This window comes from Dermacentor variabilis, chromosome 1 (assembly GCF_050947875.1).
Source record: "Dermacentor variabilis isolate Ectoservices chromosome 1, ASM5094787v1, whole genome shotgun sequence".
NCBI classification, from domain to species: domain Eukaryota; kingdom Metazoa; phylum Arthropoda; class Arachnida; order Ixodida; family Ixodidae; genus Dermacentor; species Dermacentor variabilis.
The window spans coordinates 90,363,975-90,378,916 of NC_134568.1; the positions used below are offsets into that span (position 1 = coordinate 90,363,975).

General features: G+C 45.5%; 1 protein-coding gene across 3 annotated transcripts in view; it reads right to left on the reverse strand.

The window, feature by feature from the left end:
• LOC142580321 (uncharacterized) overlaps nucleotides 1-14,942 on the reverse strand; it is a 28,339-nt gene that overhangs the window by 4,106 nt on the left and 9,291 nt on the right. The window contains exons 1-4 of one of the 3 annotated variants that reach the window (XM_075691141.1): nucleotides 10,572-10,911; nucleotides 9,846-10,003; nucleotides 9,658-9,690; nucleotides 8,213-8,302 (exon numbers count right to left, since the gene is read on the reverse strand). In XM_075691141.1, coding sequence (XP_075547256.1) covers nucleotides 8,213-8,302; nucleotides 9,658-9,690; nucleotides 9,846-10,003; nucleotides 10,572-10,623 — 333 coding nt within the window. In that variant the 5' untranslated portion in view covers nucleotides 10,624-10,911. Of the gene's footprint in view, nucleotides 1-8,212; nucleotides 8,303-9,657; nucleotides 9,691-9,845; nucleotides 10,004-10,571; nucleotides 10,912-11,714; nucleotides 11,792-14,942 lie in introns of those variants that run through there. The other 2 variants (XM_075691142.1, XM_075691143.1) reach the window with 2 other exon arrangements.

Consider the following 14,942-nt stretch of genomic DNA (forward strand, 5'->3'; position numbering starts at 1 on the left):
TGCAATGTTCAACGTACACCACAGCCACACGTCGACTAATTTCTTTTTGAAAAACACCTTCAGCTTTCAAAAAGCTCACGACACCACGCTGTTCAACTTTTGTAGCGTGCATTATGTCACGCAACCATGTTCAACCCAGTGTATGAGAGCATTAAAGAACATTGATCCTCACACCTGCGTGTCACTTTTGTAAATAAGAGATGCCCGTGTCCTACGCGCATGCCTCGCAGATAATCAACAGAACGATTATTGCGCGAGATTGGTTGGCTCACTATCATTTGACTCGCCCTCGTACATTAGAAATGCGAAGATACAGCTTGATAAAGGGCACAAAAGTTTCACTGGAAACAAAGTTCTCAGCACGTATACACAAAACCTCACAATAAGATATTGAAATGTAGGTATAAGTCTGCAATAAATTTACGTATCTAAGAAAAGGTCACTGTATATAATGCGTCAAACAAGGGAAATAAAGATGTTGCGCAATCACAGATTCACAGGTCACAGAATCCTAAGCGCCCCCCCCCCCTCCACTTCCCCCGATATATCGCGCCCAACGGAAGGCGGCACGCTTCCTCCCCGCTTTTCCCCCTTGCGCACACAAGACTGAGCCACAATCGTCGGCTCACCCATGCCACTGCCTACCCCCTAACGGTTTCACTCCCACATACAACAGGCGGCGCGCGGTCACCGCTTTTCTCCCTTGCGCACACAAGACTGAGCCACCATCGTCGGCTCACCCATACCACTGCCAACCCACCAACAGTTTCACTCCCACATACAGCAGGAGGCTCGCGGTCACGATGTTATCGCTTTGGACTTTTACGGATCAAGAGGGCGGCGGCGATGGCAGGAACGCACCTGGAGTGTCCATATAATTCGTACCGCAATAATATAATAAGAGTATCCGGCAACTGAAACGTCCCATGGCCCATTACTTTCCGTAAAAGAAGAAGTAACAAAATCGAACTTTCACCATGCGACAATTCACTGCGTCACAACTATGTTTTTTTTTCTTTTGTCGGGCGGCGGCACAGAAATAAAAGAAAGCAACGTAAAGGAAAGCATGTTGGCCACAATCGAATGCCTACTGTGGGCACCTAATGTGTCTACCGAAGGAACATCGAAGAAAACGTGAGACGCTTGGTCCACAGAGAATCATACGCATACTGCTCGGCATCCTACACCCACGAGACAAGACTTTCCAGAGAGGTTAATTGCGCTCGAGCGAACGCGTTGCAATCCGTCGAGTCCCCACAGTGATGGCGGTGAGTGACCATTGTTTCTTTTCCTCGTCTGCTAGCTAGAAAGCATCCAAAACGCTACCAGGCGAAAATCCCCTCGGCCAGAGAAAAAGGAACGCACACCGAAGTGCGGCGCGCGTTGGTCGGGGCAACACGAAAAAAAAAAAAAAAAAACATGCGCTCTGGCTCGCTCTGGCAGCCCGCGGGTAGCAAGAGCCAGAAAACTGAAGAGGCTCAACGTGTCCTCACGTAATTACCTTTGCTGGCTTTAGTGTCTTGACATGGATGCTTTGGTGCATGTGAAAAAGAAATTACATATTTTTTTTCGGTGACATGACGCCACAATTGAACCACCACAACACTTCGTCTCATCAAACCTCGCTGCGTGCTTTGTCAACTTGTCTGATAGTGTTGACTTGGCTTGTCTCGTATGTTCCGATGTAGAACTTTAGAAAAGTCAATGCACCTTCGGCGTCAAATGTTTATAACAGCATTAAACCCACAAAGTTCCGGAATTGAAAAGCTAAATCACAACTATGGAAATGTCAATGCACTTTTCGCATCAAAAGCTTATGAGAACTTTATACCCATAAAGTTTTCGAATTGAAATTCATGCGCTCCGTAGATTCCGCGGCCTCCGCGAGATGCCGCCACGAGCCCGCTCGCCATCAAAACGGCCTTGAAACTTAGTGTTCGGACGGGGTTTCTTGCGTTATGTGACTCCCGGTGCATGGACATTGCCGCAAAATCCAGCCCGAGTTTTCAATGTGGGCGCTGAAATGTCTTTTCGAGCGAGAAAAATACATTCTAGACAAACTCCAGAACGATTTCCGGCGCCGGGGGTTGTTTTGGTCGGCGGTGCATGGACACCACAAAAAAATTTCGGGAAGGGGGGGCTGAAGCCCCATAGCCTCCCCTCCTCTGGCTACGCCCCTAGCCACCGGATTGCTGACCAGGACGATGGGACAAAGAAATTCTCTGGAAAGTGCGTTCTGCGCCGTTTCGTTAAGGCCGCTGCTAACCGCCCAAACCAATCGTATCAAGAACCAGAGAATTGCTAGGCCATTCTATGAGCCGAGACCGTCAATCGAGACAAGCGTGAACCCTCTTATTAACACGTATGCCCTCCTTTCTCAGGAGCAGGGAGCCGTGTTTGCCCGAGGGACTTCTCCAATTATGTTCAGGCAACAAATATACCGGGGTGCTTATGCGCACCCTCGCCCTCCAGGCGGAGCCTTCGGCGACTTTAGACGCGCCGGCGCGAGGAAGGTGTGACCGCAAATTTGCCTGACCTAGGGATCTAGGGATCTAGAGAGGACCAAAGGGATTTAAATGGACTTTTTCGATGCTTCAATTCAAAGTGTGCTAGTGTGTGCTGACATGTCCTAGTGTGCGCTCCAAGAAATATGTCTGCTCAGACCTGTAGCTCATGCTAGGAGAACGATGTACTGCGCTCTGTGCTCCGGCCAGTTCGGATATTCTTTGTTCTGCAAATAAGTTCGCTGACAGCGCTGCAGTCTAAAAAAAATTCAGTGCCCTTCCACTCTGTGAAGAAGGATAACCAACGAAGCTGTGAATGTGGTCCTCTTAATGGCGAACTGCACCTCCGCCGTGGGTCGGCCCGGTATTGCACTATCTTCGGTATCTTCCTACGTATGGAGAGTGTTTAAAGCCTGCTTCACCTCCGCCGCGGGTCGGCCCGGTACTGCACTATATTCGGTATCGGCCCACGTATGGGGAGTGCTTAACGCATGCTTAGCCTCTGCCACGGGTCGGCCCGGCATTGCACTATCTTTGGGATAGGCCCACGTATGAAAAATTGTTGGTCTATGTCCACGGAGACGAGATCCGCCATAACTAGTCATAAACAGCTTCGCTGTAATATATATATATATATATATATATATATATATATATATATATATATATATATATATATATATATATATATATATATATATATGTATATATATATATATAAATAAATATATATATATATATATATATATATATATATATATATATATAGGGGGTGAAGAGCTCGTCTCCATAGCATTGCCGGTTACAAAGTAGCCCAGAATTTAAGACGTAAACACGTGTGATACTAATTGAATCTCGAAACCAGCTGATACGGGGGAAACAAACATTCCAATTAATTAATAATATAAATAACATTGATATTCCCATTTATTAACTGAGAATGGCCCTCTTTCATTGTGTTGTTTTACAATAGCTGGGGCGCTATAATGGAAAGTTATTTATTTCTGACTTTATTCCAATCTTCTGGCGCCAAATTTACGCAACCGCCGACACAAGCATGGGCGGTGACCCGCGCGGTTGTTTCAATAGCGCAATCAAACGCTCTCCTCGTTTATAGCAGGTGATATTAGTTTTGTTGCAAAGCAAATAGCTTTGCCTACGGCGACAGATTGCCCTTGCTTTATTTGCTGACGCGAGCCGAGGTACGCGCAGAAGAGGAGAAGCTTTTGTTCGGTCTGAGCTAGCGCAGTAAAACTAGATAGCCCAGAGAGGAGAGTGGTACCGTCAACTCTGATTGGTCCGCTGCGCCTTGCTTAACTTGCGGTGGATCTTCGACGATCGCGGCGACGTTCAACGCAGCGTTAAAGATGCGGCCAGAGTGGATGCTCAGTGAAGATTTGGCAGAGCGTTGTCGTGTATGTACGTACGTACATGCCGAAAGGGCTAAGCACCATTATACTGCCACGCGGCGTTGTTATTATATGCAAAGCAATTCTCGCCCGCCGTTCCGAGTACACAGTGCCGGAGCGATCATTGGACAGCCATCTTCTATTCCTTTCGGAACGGAGTCACTCTCTGACTACTCCAGAAAGAACGTTCAGGGGCCCCATAACGCAAAACTATTCTAATATTTTTACTCCAATCTTGTGAAGACAAATTTACGTAACCACCAATGCAAGCATCGAGCTGTAACCCGCAGCATTGCTTAAAAATGCCAATCAAACGCGCTTCTCGTTAATAGGATGTCACTTCTTTTGCCAATAGCATTGCATACATTGAGCAGTTTTTGTTATCTAATTGGCTGACAATAGGCGAGGAGGACCCTCAAAGGGAGAGAGTTTCGATGGGGCCTAGCCAGCATATTTAAAGTAGATAACCGGATATGGAGGATGGTGCCGGCGTCTGCGATTCCGCTTCCCTTTACTTAGCTTGCGGTGGCTGGTCCAAAATCGCGGCGGCATGCAATGTAAACTTAAAAATGCATCAAAAACGTATCCTCAGCAAAGTAGAGTTGGCCGAGCGATGTCGTATACGTTCCGAAAGGTCTCGATAACTTTATACTGCCACGCAATTTTTTTTTTTACTTTACGCAAATAAATTCATGTTCCTTGGCAGCTCCGAGAAGCCAGTGTCAGACCGATCGTCTGGCAGCCATATTCTATTCCGTTCTGAATGGACCAGTCTCCGGCTATTCCAAAAAAAAAAGAACTTTTGTTCGGCATATTAATGCGTCCTTAACGCGAACACGGTACTTTGACGCTGTCAGTTTTAGCGGTTTTCGAAGTTGACGAAGGGGCGCATCCCGAAAACGTTTGTCCAATAGCAATTGGTCTATTATTTAGTAATGCCTTTTTTCGGTAATGACGACATAAGCATCGAATCAGAAATTATTATTTTTCTTTCGTTCGGCCTAATCATGCATAATCAGCGTGCACATATCATGTCAGAACTTCGTGGTATTTGTGACGTCGCGTGACAGACAGGCGGAGGGGGGGTGGCCAGAAAATTTTTTGACCAACCGTCATGGGCTGATTGCAGAATTGGAATAGGAAAGTTTGGGATAGCTTTACGTTACAGCACCCCAGTTTTTTTCGGCAGATTAGTGCATCTTTAGTGCGTGTACATCACTTTGACGGGGCGAGTTCCCACACTTTTGTGACGTCGCGTGACGAACCGGTGAACTCGGTGGGGCTGGAAAACACTTTCACCAATCGTGGAAGGTTACTGGTGACAAAGGCGTAGAATAGGGAAAAGAGATTTCTTTTGTTGGGCCTAATCCTGCATAATTAGTGTGTACACGTCATCTTGAGATAAGGAGTTTTCGCAGTTTTCGTGACGTCTCGGGACAGGCCGATGGAGTGGGCGTGGCCCTAAAGGTATTTGACCAATCACGGAGGCCTAACAAATGAAATGGAATAGAAACAAATTGGAATAGCTTTGCGGTGTAGCGGCCCTGCTCTTTACGCCGACAAAAGAAGGCGCTGGGTTAACTCATCAGCAGCAGTTTGTTATAAGCTTTTTTTTTTTGTTTTTGCCTTGACGGTCCCATATTATTGTAATCGCCCGCTTTCTGAGTGACTCAAATAGAGGCCTGTAAGGTACCTTGAATAAATACCTAGGGCTCTATAACGTAAAACTATTCGAATCTGTTTGTATTGCAATCTCCTGACGTCAAACTTACATAGCTGCCGACACAAGCATCAAGCGGGAAACCCGCAGCATTGAATGAACAGCCCAGTAAGACGCTCATCTCATTTATAGGAGGCCACTTTGAGTTCAAAACGAATAACATTTTCGACATTAAGAGGTTTTTCTTATTTAACCAGCTCTCATGAAGCGAGGAGCACGCTCAAGTGGAGAGGGTTTCGATGGGGCCGAGTCAGCGCAGTGAAAATAGATACCTGGATGAGGAGGATGGTGCTGGCACCTGCGATTGGTCGGTTTCCACTTACTTAGCTTGCTATCGCTGGTGGAAAATCGCGGCGGCGTGCAACGGCAGGCTAAGAATGTCGCTAAAACGGAGCCTCAGCAACGAAGAGTTGGCAGAGCGATGTCGTATAAATGCCGAAAGGGCTCGATAACGTTATACTGCAGCGTAAAAAGTTTTATTATACGTAAATAAACCCGTGCTCTCCAGCATGTGAGAGTAGTCAATGCCTAAGCGACCGGCGCGAAACCATCTTCGATTGCTTTCGGAACGTGGCAGCCTCCGGCTATTCAGAAAAAAAAAATCAGTTTTGTTCGGCATATTACCGGCATATCTTTAACACGCCCTCGTCACTTTGTCGTGGTTAGTTTTCGCGCTTTTGTGACGGTGCGTGACAGACAGGCTAAGTAGACGCGGCCCGATAACTTTCGACCAATATCAGAGGACTAATGGCGAAACGGTATCAAATCAGAAATAATTATTTTTCTTTCGTTCGGTCTATTCATACATAATCACTGCATACAAGTCATATCAGATGGGGAACTATCGCGGCTTTTGTGACGTCGCCTGACAGACAGGCGAAGTGGCGGTGACCCGAAAATTTTTTACCAATCATGAAGGGCTGATTGTAGAGCTGGAATAGAAAAGTGGGGAATAGCTTTACGTTATAGTGCTCCCTGATTTCGTTAATATAAAATGCTTCCTACGTAGATGAAAGAAATGACGAACAGTTGTTGATGCTTCACTAGAAGCGTCTATATTGTAAAATTAAGCGCAAATAATGCACAACTGTTGCTCACATTTGCGCAGCACAGCTACGTACCAGAATAGTGCTGCGACTTCTCGGGTGAAGTATGGCAACGCATAGCTCTCCCCGCGCTATAGCGATACCGGTTGCATTTTTTTTCCTTTTTGTTGTGGCAGAATAGGTATTCCTATGTCATTCTTTAACTGACACGTATGTTTGTATTTTATTCCCATTTACGGCGCTTCTCCACAAATTCTGACTCCAAATTTCATCCATCACTTTTACCACATTTCGCTCTCGCTTGTGTTATCTTTATTCTGATATTTAGTGTTAGCGTTTCTCAACATCTCCTGAACCTTTCCATATTCCTCCATAGTGACGATTTGGTACCCCTTTTAGAGCGAAGCTGTATATGGCTAGGTTCTGGCGGACATCACCTCCGTGTGCATAGACCAACAATTTACACTCCTCTCCACTGCCGACGCCTCTTTCCCAAGTTATGCATGCTCCTCGCCACGAGCGCCGTCTCTCTCCCGACATTGCGCAATACCGCGGCGCGAGCTCTTCGGCGGCCACCTGTGCGGCGTGATTGGCGTAGCCGCGCTAGTATAAAACGTCATTGCCTCTATCCACCAATCCTTGTGTACCATTGCCTTGTGACACAAAGATCGCACCCCCGCGCTTATCAATTGCACTTTGGACTCGGCACGGGCAGGATGCGTGTTCTATCGGAAGAACAGCGGGAATACAATGAGCGTCGGCGCGCACAGAAGCGCGAATGGGCGCGCCGACAACGTGAGGCCGCCCGTGCCGCTGCACCCAGTGCGACAACGTCGAGCACCGGCGAAGCTCTTCCCGAAGAAGAGCAACTCGCACGCGTCGAGCGCCGACGTGAGCATAGGCGCCGGTGCGAGCGGCGCCGTCGGGCGAATAGCACCGACGATGATCGGGCCAGGGAGCCGAAACACAAGCGCGACGCATACCAAGACCCCGCATATTTCGCCCAGTACTAAACTCATAATAGTCGAATTCGACACAGCAAATTCCCAACATAGGAAAAGCCCAACGTAGCAAAACCAACGATAGCACCAGCTTCGCTGGACTCCTCTCTTCACAGGGTGGAAGGGCTCTGACCTTTTCATATATTTTTCTTTGTTTTCCTTTTGACGTTAAGTAACCTTTAAACAAAATTCAGTATCGTAACAGCTTTGATCTGTCAGGATATATAATGCAACTGTAACATATTGTGCTGTATGACATTGCAATTCCCTTAGTTCAGCAGCAGGGCTGAACGATGCCGAGCGTTTAAGAGCGATGACTTTTCAAGACTGGAAGTAACGAGGTCAGATAATAAGCTTATGACAAGATGCCTTATCTTCATTTTTCCTATTGCTCCGCGCAATTATCAACCGACCGGCATGTTTGGCGCCCGCTTTCGCCAGCAAAAATAATCTTCACTCAGTTCTTGGCGTTGCTTTCGATGCAACAGTAAACCCTTCCGAAATGCTTCTAACACTTCCGCACAATGCTTACCACTGACGATTTGTGCTCGCACCATGCCGCGTATTCTCGAAGAGTAAGCTCTTGCCTGTGCAGAAGGCAGTTCTGAAAATCTGTGGACCCCTGCGTAAGGTGATACAAAAATGTTAACTTTACACGAAATGATATCTCACATGTATAGCACTTGTGTAGCATACCTAAAGAACATCGTGCGTAACCCAATTCTAAATGATTTCACACACACTGATGTCGTATACAACCGAATGATGGCCTATACAACGCAACGCATAATTGAATGATGTGTTACATTAAAAATGAGCTACTTTAAGAAGACAACAATTAGCCTTTGTAATGTGATACATAGATTATTACATACTAATGAATCAAAATCGCAAAGGAGGACGTGGAGCTCGGCATGCCGCTTGTATTCATGAAATGGTACGGAATACCAGGACATGGCGAGGCCAGATTTTGAAAGAAAAGTCTCTTGTGTGCTTTCGTCGAATGCCTGTTGTAGTGCAGTAACAATTATTGCTGTAACAATAAGTGTCGATCTTGGCTGCACTGGCATATTCCATTATGGTTATTTTCAACGCCATACACTAGTTGTAGCACCTTTCCAGTGGCTACAACGCCAGAGCTTTCCCTATGTCAGAAGGGTGAAGTACACATTTTCTTCTTTATGGATTGTCGGACAAATTAAAACGCAAATTTGCCGCAACAGCAGTGGGCGTTATTCATTTCTGAGCGATGTAACACGGACTTAGAATAATTGTTTCCTATATCCATGTTGTGAATGACTGTAATTAACTACTTCGTCTTAGTTTTCTTCGTCTGAAAATGCCTGAGGCGTTGGGCATCTGCTTACGAAGACGATTCCTTCTCTCTCTCATCTCTCTGCTCCCGACGTCCGCGAAGTCATATACATTGTTGTGCAGTGAAAAACAGCTCTCAAGAAAAACTGCGCCACCGGTCGGGTGCTTACGAACTACTCTACTTATGTTTCTTAAGCTTGGTGCGTCTGCAGTTTTATTATCTAGTGCGCTCCTAAAAGGCGTATCGCGAGGCTATTCGGTGCAGCATGCGATAACGGATGATGAGAAGTGAATAAGTCTTTATTTCATTATATCGGCTTATTATATTTATCATATTTAGCTCTCATTACGCAATCATAGTGCACCAAGTGTACTTGCATTCTATGCACTGTATTGTGTCCGCTCATTACATCTTAAATGACTAGGCAGAAGTCACGAAGCAACTCTGTAGGACATCTTGCGGTCTGAACATCTCATTCTCATCACAGTAAATAAGTTGTAAATTCCATTTTAATGGCCGTCAAAGTGTTGTAACAGCGTTTCTCTCACATTACCATAGACACAAGTTTAGATAGAGTTTCGAGAAAATGCCCGCACAGCTGCAGAAATAAAGCCAGTATAATTTTACTTATACCGCATAGAAAAGAAATAAAATATTCGTACTTGCAAAAAGAATTTCATCTTCTCATGTTTCATCTGAGAAAAAAAACACAACAAAACGAACACATAAATCATTGATTCAGTCTCATGAAGAACACATACATGATCCCACAGTTCTAATATTACCTAGTATCACAGTTCCATCATTAAAGTATGCACGGTGACGGGGATAAATAATGGTTTCTTCAAACCTGATCATAGATCTTGGTCTGTATTTTCTCCCTTAGGTTTTGTACTTGCCGATTTATGTATGGCAGCCATGAATTAAATGCGCCGCAGAACACGTGTACGCGTGCTTGGAAAGCTCGTGGTATGCCGTTGTAAAACAGCCGAGGCCTGTGTGGTGTGACTGAAACGCAGCAGGATGACACAATATAAAATTGTAAGAAAATCCACGAACTACAAGGAGGCATGTTCACAGAGTAGTTCATCGGTGACCCACAAACAATGCAGCATTATTTTATGTATGTGTCTTACCGACGCATAGTTATTTTCTGTGAAAATGACTAATCAGTGCCGCTTTAGCTAGGCGCCAACATCTCTCTAGAATCATCTACACTAGAAAGAAAAAAAACCAAACAAACAAGCACAAATATGAATAAGCATGAGATAAATATTTTGATATGAACCAGATATAAATTAAGCGTTTTGGTATTTCCATTATGCTTCATTATCTCACGGAAAGCTTGAACAAGCAGTCGATACTTCTAGATCATTTCTTCTGGACATTTCTTTTTCCCACCCCTTTGTTCTGTACTTTCAGAGCCCAAAATAAACCATTTGTCTAAACTGTTTGTCTAGACAAGGCATCACTGAGACACGCGGGAAACTGCACGATGATAACAGGTTACAAGATGTCATGTAGTATTCATAAAAGTAAGAACACCCTCGGCTGTCGGACTGCAAATGGTATTTACTCCGCGCCTTCTTGAACCGGCTGATGTGTATAGAGCAAGTGTAGCACATCATCTGGAAGTGACACTGTTTGTTTTTCTTTGCTCACGTGCTTTCCAAACACGTAAAGATGCTCCCACGGCTGGCACTTACACTCGCGTGCTCGCTGTCCTGAGTGTCTTCTGAAGTCGGCGTCTGTGAGAATGCGGCATTTACGCTCTTTTGTGTCGTGCGGATTATTGTGTTCGACGCCGCCTATCTCCTTCTGATGCAGGGTTTTCACGTGGCGGCGGTCCCTATTGAGCGGGCAGAGCAAGTGACGCTCATCGGCCGAGAGCACAGGACCGCCACGCGTCACTTCACCGCTCGCATTCGCCTCCCCCCCCCCACCCTCCCCCCTTCCGCGCGTGCCGGTCTTAGGCAACCACATCGCCAATCTTTTGATGTGGCTTGCACAATGGCAACGATGCCGCACAGAGAGAAAGCGGCTCCCCCGTCAAGACAAAGGGACAGCGTAGAGTGGACTCGTCCAACAAAGGACCTTATGCCTGGCATTCGCAGTCGTGCACACGTGTATTTGCCGAGTACGGAGTGCAACAAAGAGGCGCTCGTGTTCGCTCGTTTTATGAAGCGCGGCTGCATATCGTGTATCACCGTTGGTAGTCAGAAGAAAAAGCGCGCGTCCTCTACATATTGAAGAAATACGCTCTTGTGTTCATCCGTACTGTAAAATGACTCGACTGGAACCGCCCTTCATCCGTCGTCGTTTCCACTACGTAGTGCATTTTGCTTTATCAATCGCTCCTTACTCTTTCTTTAAAAAGTATTCTTAATACGCCGCACGATGCGTGTGCAGGGTGTTTTTCTTTTTTTTTTAATATGCAGGGCGTCATAGGAGTCTATATGTCTATTGTTATTAGTTTTTATAAGTGAATGTTCTAAGTTTATAAGACATAGCTAGACTTTCCTACTTAAAGTGGAGATTTTTTCATGTGGCTTTTCTTTATTTTTATTTGTGATATTGCTGGGCACAATTTCCCGAAACACATGAACACGGGAATAGACGGAAAGTTTACATAATTAATTGCGGCAGTTTGTTAATATTCTGCCGAAGTAGAGCAGAACATCGCGAAACGCTTTCAAGAAACTTCTTGTTGTATACCTACATCCTTTGAACGACCACCCCGAGCTCTGGTAAGAAACGACGTCATTTTCTCTAGGCAGCCTTCCACGATATCGCCGGCTGAAACGGAAACAGCATACAATAGCATAAACAACATTAGTTACAAAACCATAATAAGTGGAGTTCGCTTCTCTACGTCATTAGGCGGGACTATAGAGGGAACGTACTTTTCATTCAGACACGGCCAGAAATGTGCTATTGAGGAAGTTCAATACGAATAGAGGCAAAGCTTGACTAGCAGCGTGATGTAAGAACATGTACAAATTTCACGTTCTCATGGCGTACGGCTCATGCGTACATGCGTGCATGCGTGCGATTTATTTATTTATTTATTACAGCGGAAGCTGCATATGACTAATATTCCGTAGTTTTTTCGGCGTCCGTCAGCATAAAAAATAATGTGGGCCAATCCTGGTGATAGTGCAGAAAGGCTCCAAACTCAATTACACATACCCCTGTGGGGGATCGGCCCACGTATGGTGAGTGCTTAGCGCTCCATCTCCACCACGGGTCGACGCGGCATTGCACTTTCTTCGGGCCGCGACCCGCAGTGGAGCTGAAGCACTTTACTTTTCATTTGAGAGCTTTGACTGTCGTCAGATTTCGCTGCCATTCCATCTCCACAGAGTAGAATGGTTGTGAATTTTTATTTATTTATCTATTTATTTATTTATTTATTTATTTATTTATTTATTTATTTATTTATTTATCTATTTATTTACTGGTTTGTGTGGAGGATACGTGGGAGGGGGGGGGGCGTGGCCTTGAATTTCGGTCAATCAACTAAAACTAAAGCAGAAATCATACTACGCCTAACATGGAACACGTCCTCAAAAGTTGCGCTTATATAAATGTGTAGAGGGCGGGGATATTAACACTTTATGCTGATGTCTTCAAGTAGTCTAAGCGTAGAACTTCTTAACATAAACTGCCAGTGCGTTTTATGAGCAGGTACGCACTGTCACGCGCCGTTACTACAGTCAAGCAGGCAACGAACTAGGTTTTGTTCGAGGAAATAGATTGCCACGTCTACTCGCAAATCACAAATTCAATGGCACAGTTCTTTCCTTCAAGAAAGCTTTTTTTGTCCAAGCCCATGCGAAGTTTGAACTGCGCCAGTTTGTAATTGAAATTCAAGTTTTCATGCCGCACGACTGCGCACACTCGAAGTTTGTTGGGAAGCCTGTTGCAATCCTGTCATTTATTATTATTATTATTATTATTATTATTATTATTATTATTATTATTATTATTATTATTATTATTATTATTATTATTATTATTTGTTTTGAAAACATATACACAGTTAACAGGAAGGGGAAAGTGAGGAGCAGGCTGGCAACTGCCACCGGAAGGGGCTCAACGCCTGCCTACTCTTCTGAAGGGAGGTGACAGCAACACAGAAATGGAAGATAGGAAGGCAGGGAGGAAACAGGAAAGGAAGAGCAACAGGACAAATCTAAAGACTAAAGTAGAACACAGTACACTACGCACGTTATTCTGCCGAGTTTCGACTCTGCAGCCGGAATTAAAGTGACGCCGCGTCGAACAGCCTCCACAATTATCAATAACCTCCATGGCTAGTTCGCTATGCGGCTAATTGTGCGCTCCACGATGAGACGCCAAGTATAGCTGCACGCAATCACGGTTTCACCGGTAGTCGGTTCACAATATACACTACAAGGTGTTTGAATCCGCCACCTCCCATCTTCAAAGGAAGAAGCGTTAGAGCACAGTACAGATCACACATTGAAGGTCACGCTACTACAGAATGTTGAATGTTCACACTACAAACGTCAACCTAAGTTGGTTAACTCTAGAAAGGTTAGTAGGGCGCGATGGCCCTGATCACGTTTAGATGCACAGCCACTGGGGTATAAACATTCCTCGAGTGTCGCACACCGCAGGCCAAGGAGATGATAGTTTCTCACTAGCGACATGCGCTGCTCACTGAAAGCGGCACACTCAAATATAAGGTGCTGAAGTGTCTCGTAGCAGCCACAAGACGCACACAATGGACTTGCCACACGCCCTTGTCTGTATAAACGTTCGTGCACGTTCACGCAACCAACCCTCAGCTTGAGCACTTGTGCTCTAGCGCGACGAGGCAAGCCTCGACCACGAACACGGGCCGGGAACGTTCCATTTGCGACACGCTGATCTGAATGCTGCTTAAGTAGATGGCGACGTATCAGGAGACGAGCGTCATCAAGCTTGCACAAAATTTCTGGGCAGTCACAGTTGTTATGAGTGCAACTTGAAACGAGCCGATCAGCCTCTTCATTTCCGGCGATTCCTACGTGTGAAGGTATCCATTGAGCAACGACAGATACCTCACGTGATGTAATTTTGCTCGCAGAGTCGGTAATGCTGCGCACAAGTGGACAATCAAGCTCACTGCGTTGTAACCTGCTAAGGGCAGCACGGGAGTCCGTAAAGATGACAACTTTCGATGTAGTTAACTCCTCTTGCACGTATTTCAGTGCAACATTAATCGCTGCTAGTTCCGCAGTTGTTGACGAAGTTGGATGAGGTATTTGAAAGATACGTCGTACTTGAGTTGAAGGGGAAAAAAAGCTGCAGAGGCGCCTTGACCGTCGTTGTGTACAGATGCATCTGTGAAAACTTGAAGATAATCTGGAAACTTTTCGAACATGTGAGACTGAGCCAATTGGAATATTGCCGTAACAGCCATATCAGACTTTTTGTGCATGCCAGGGATTGTGAGGTAAATGGAGAGTACGTGTTTCGTAATACCTTTTGGAGGCGGAGGCGTATCTGACGTTGCATGTTCAGAAATGGTAGTGATATCCATAAATAATTCCGCCATTTTTCCCATTCGAGATAACGGGCGGTGAATGAGACGATCAAGGAGCGATTGACCATTCGATGCGCGGTGCAGACGCTCAATATGATACAGAGCTCTCTGATCTGCTTGCAGCCTCAGGGGTAACTGATGCGCTTCAGTGAGTAATGCAATAGATTGCGCCTCACGAGGTAATCCAAGCATTAGTCGAAGGGCAACGCGATGATCTCGCTCCAGTTGGGCCATCAAGCTAGGTGGTATGTTCAAAATTGGTAATGCGTACCACAGGCCTGAGAGTACAGATGACTGGTACACCTGAAGAGCCGTTGTTTGGTCGCAGCTAGCACCTCGAGCAGTCAAGGAGGCCACATACTTAAGGAGGGAGTGCGATTTGCGTCGTACAGA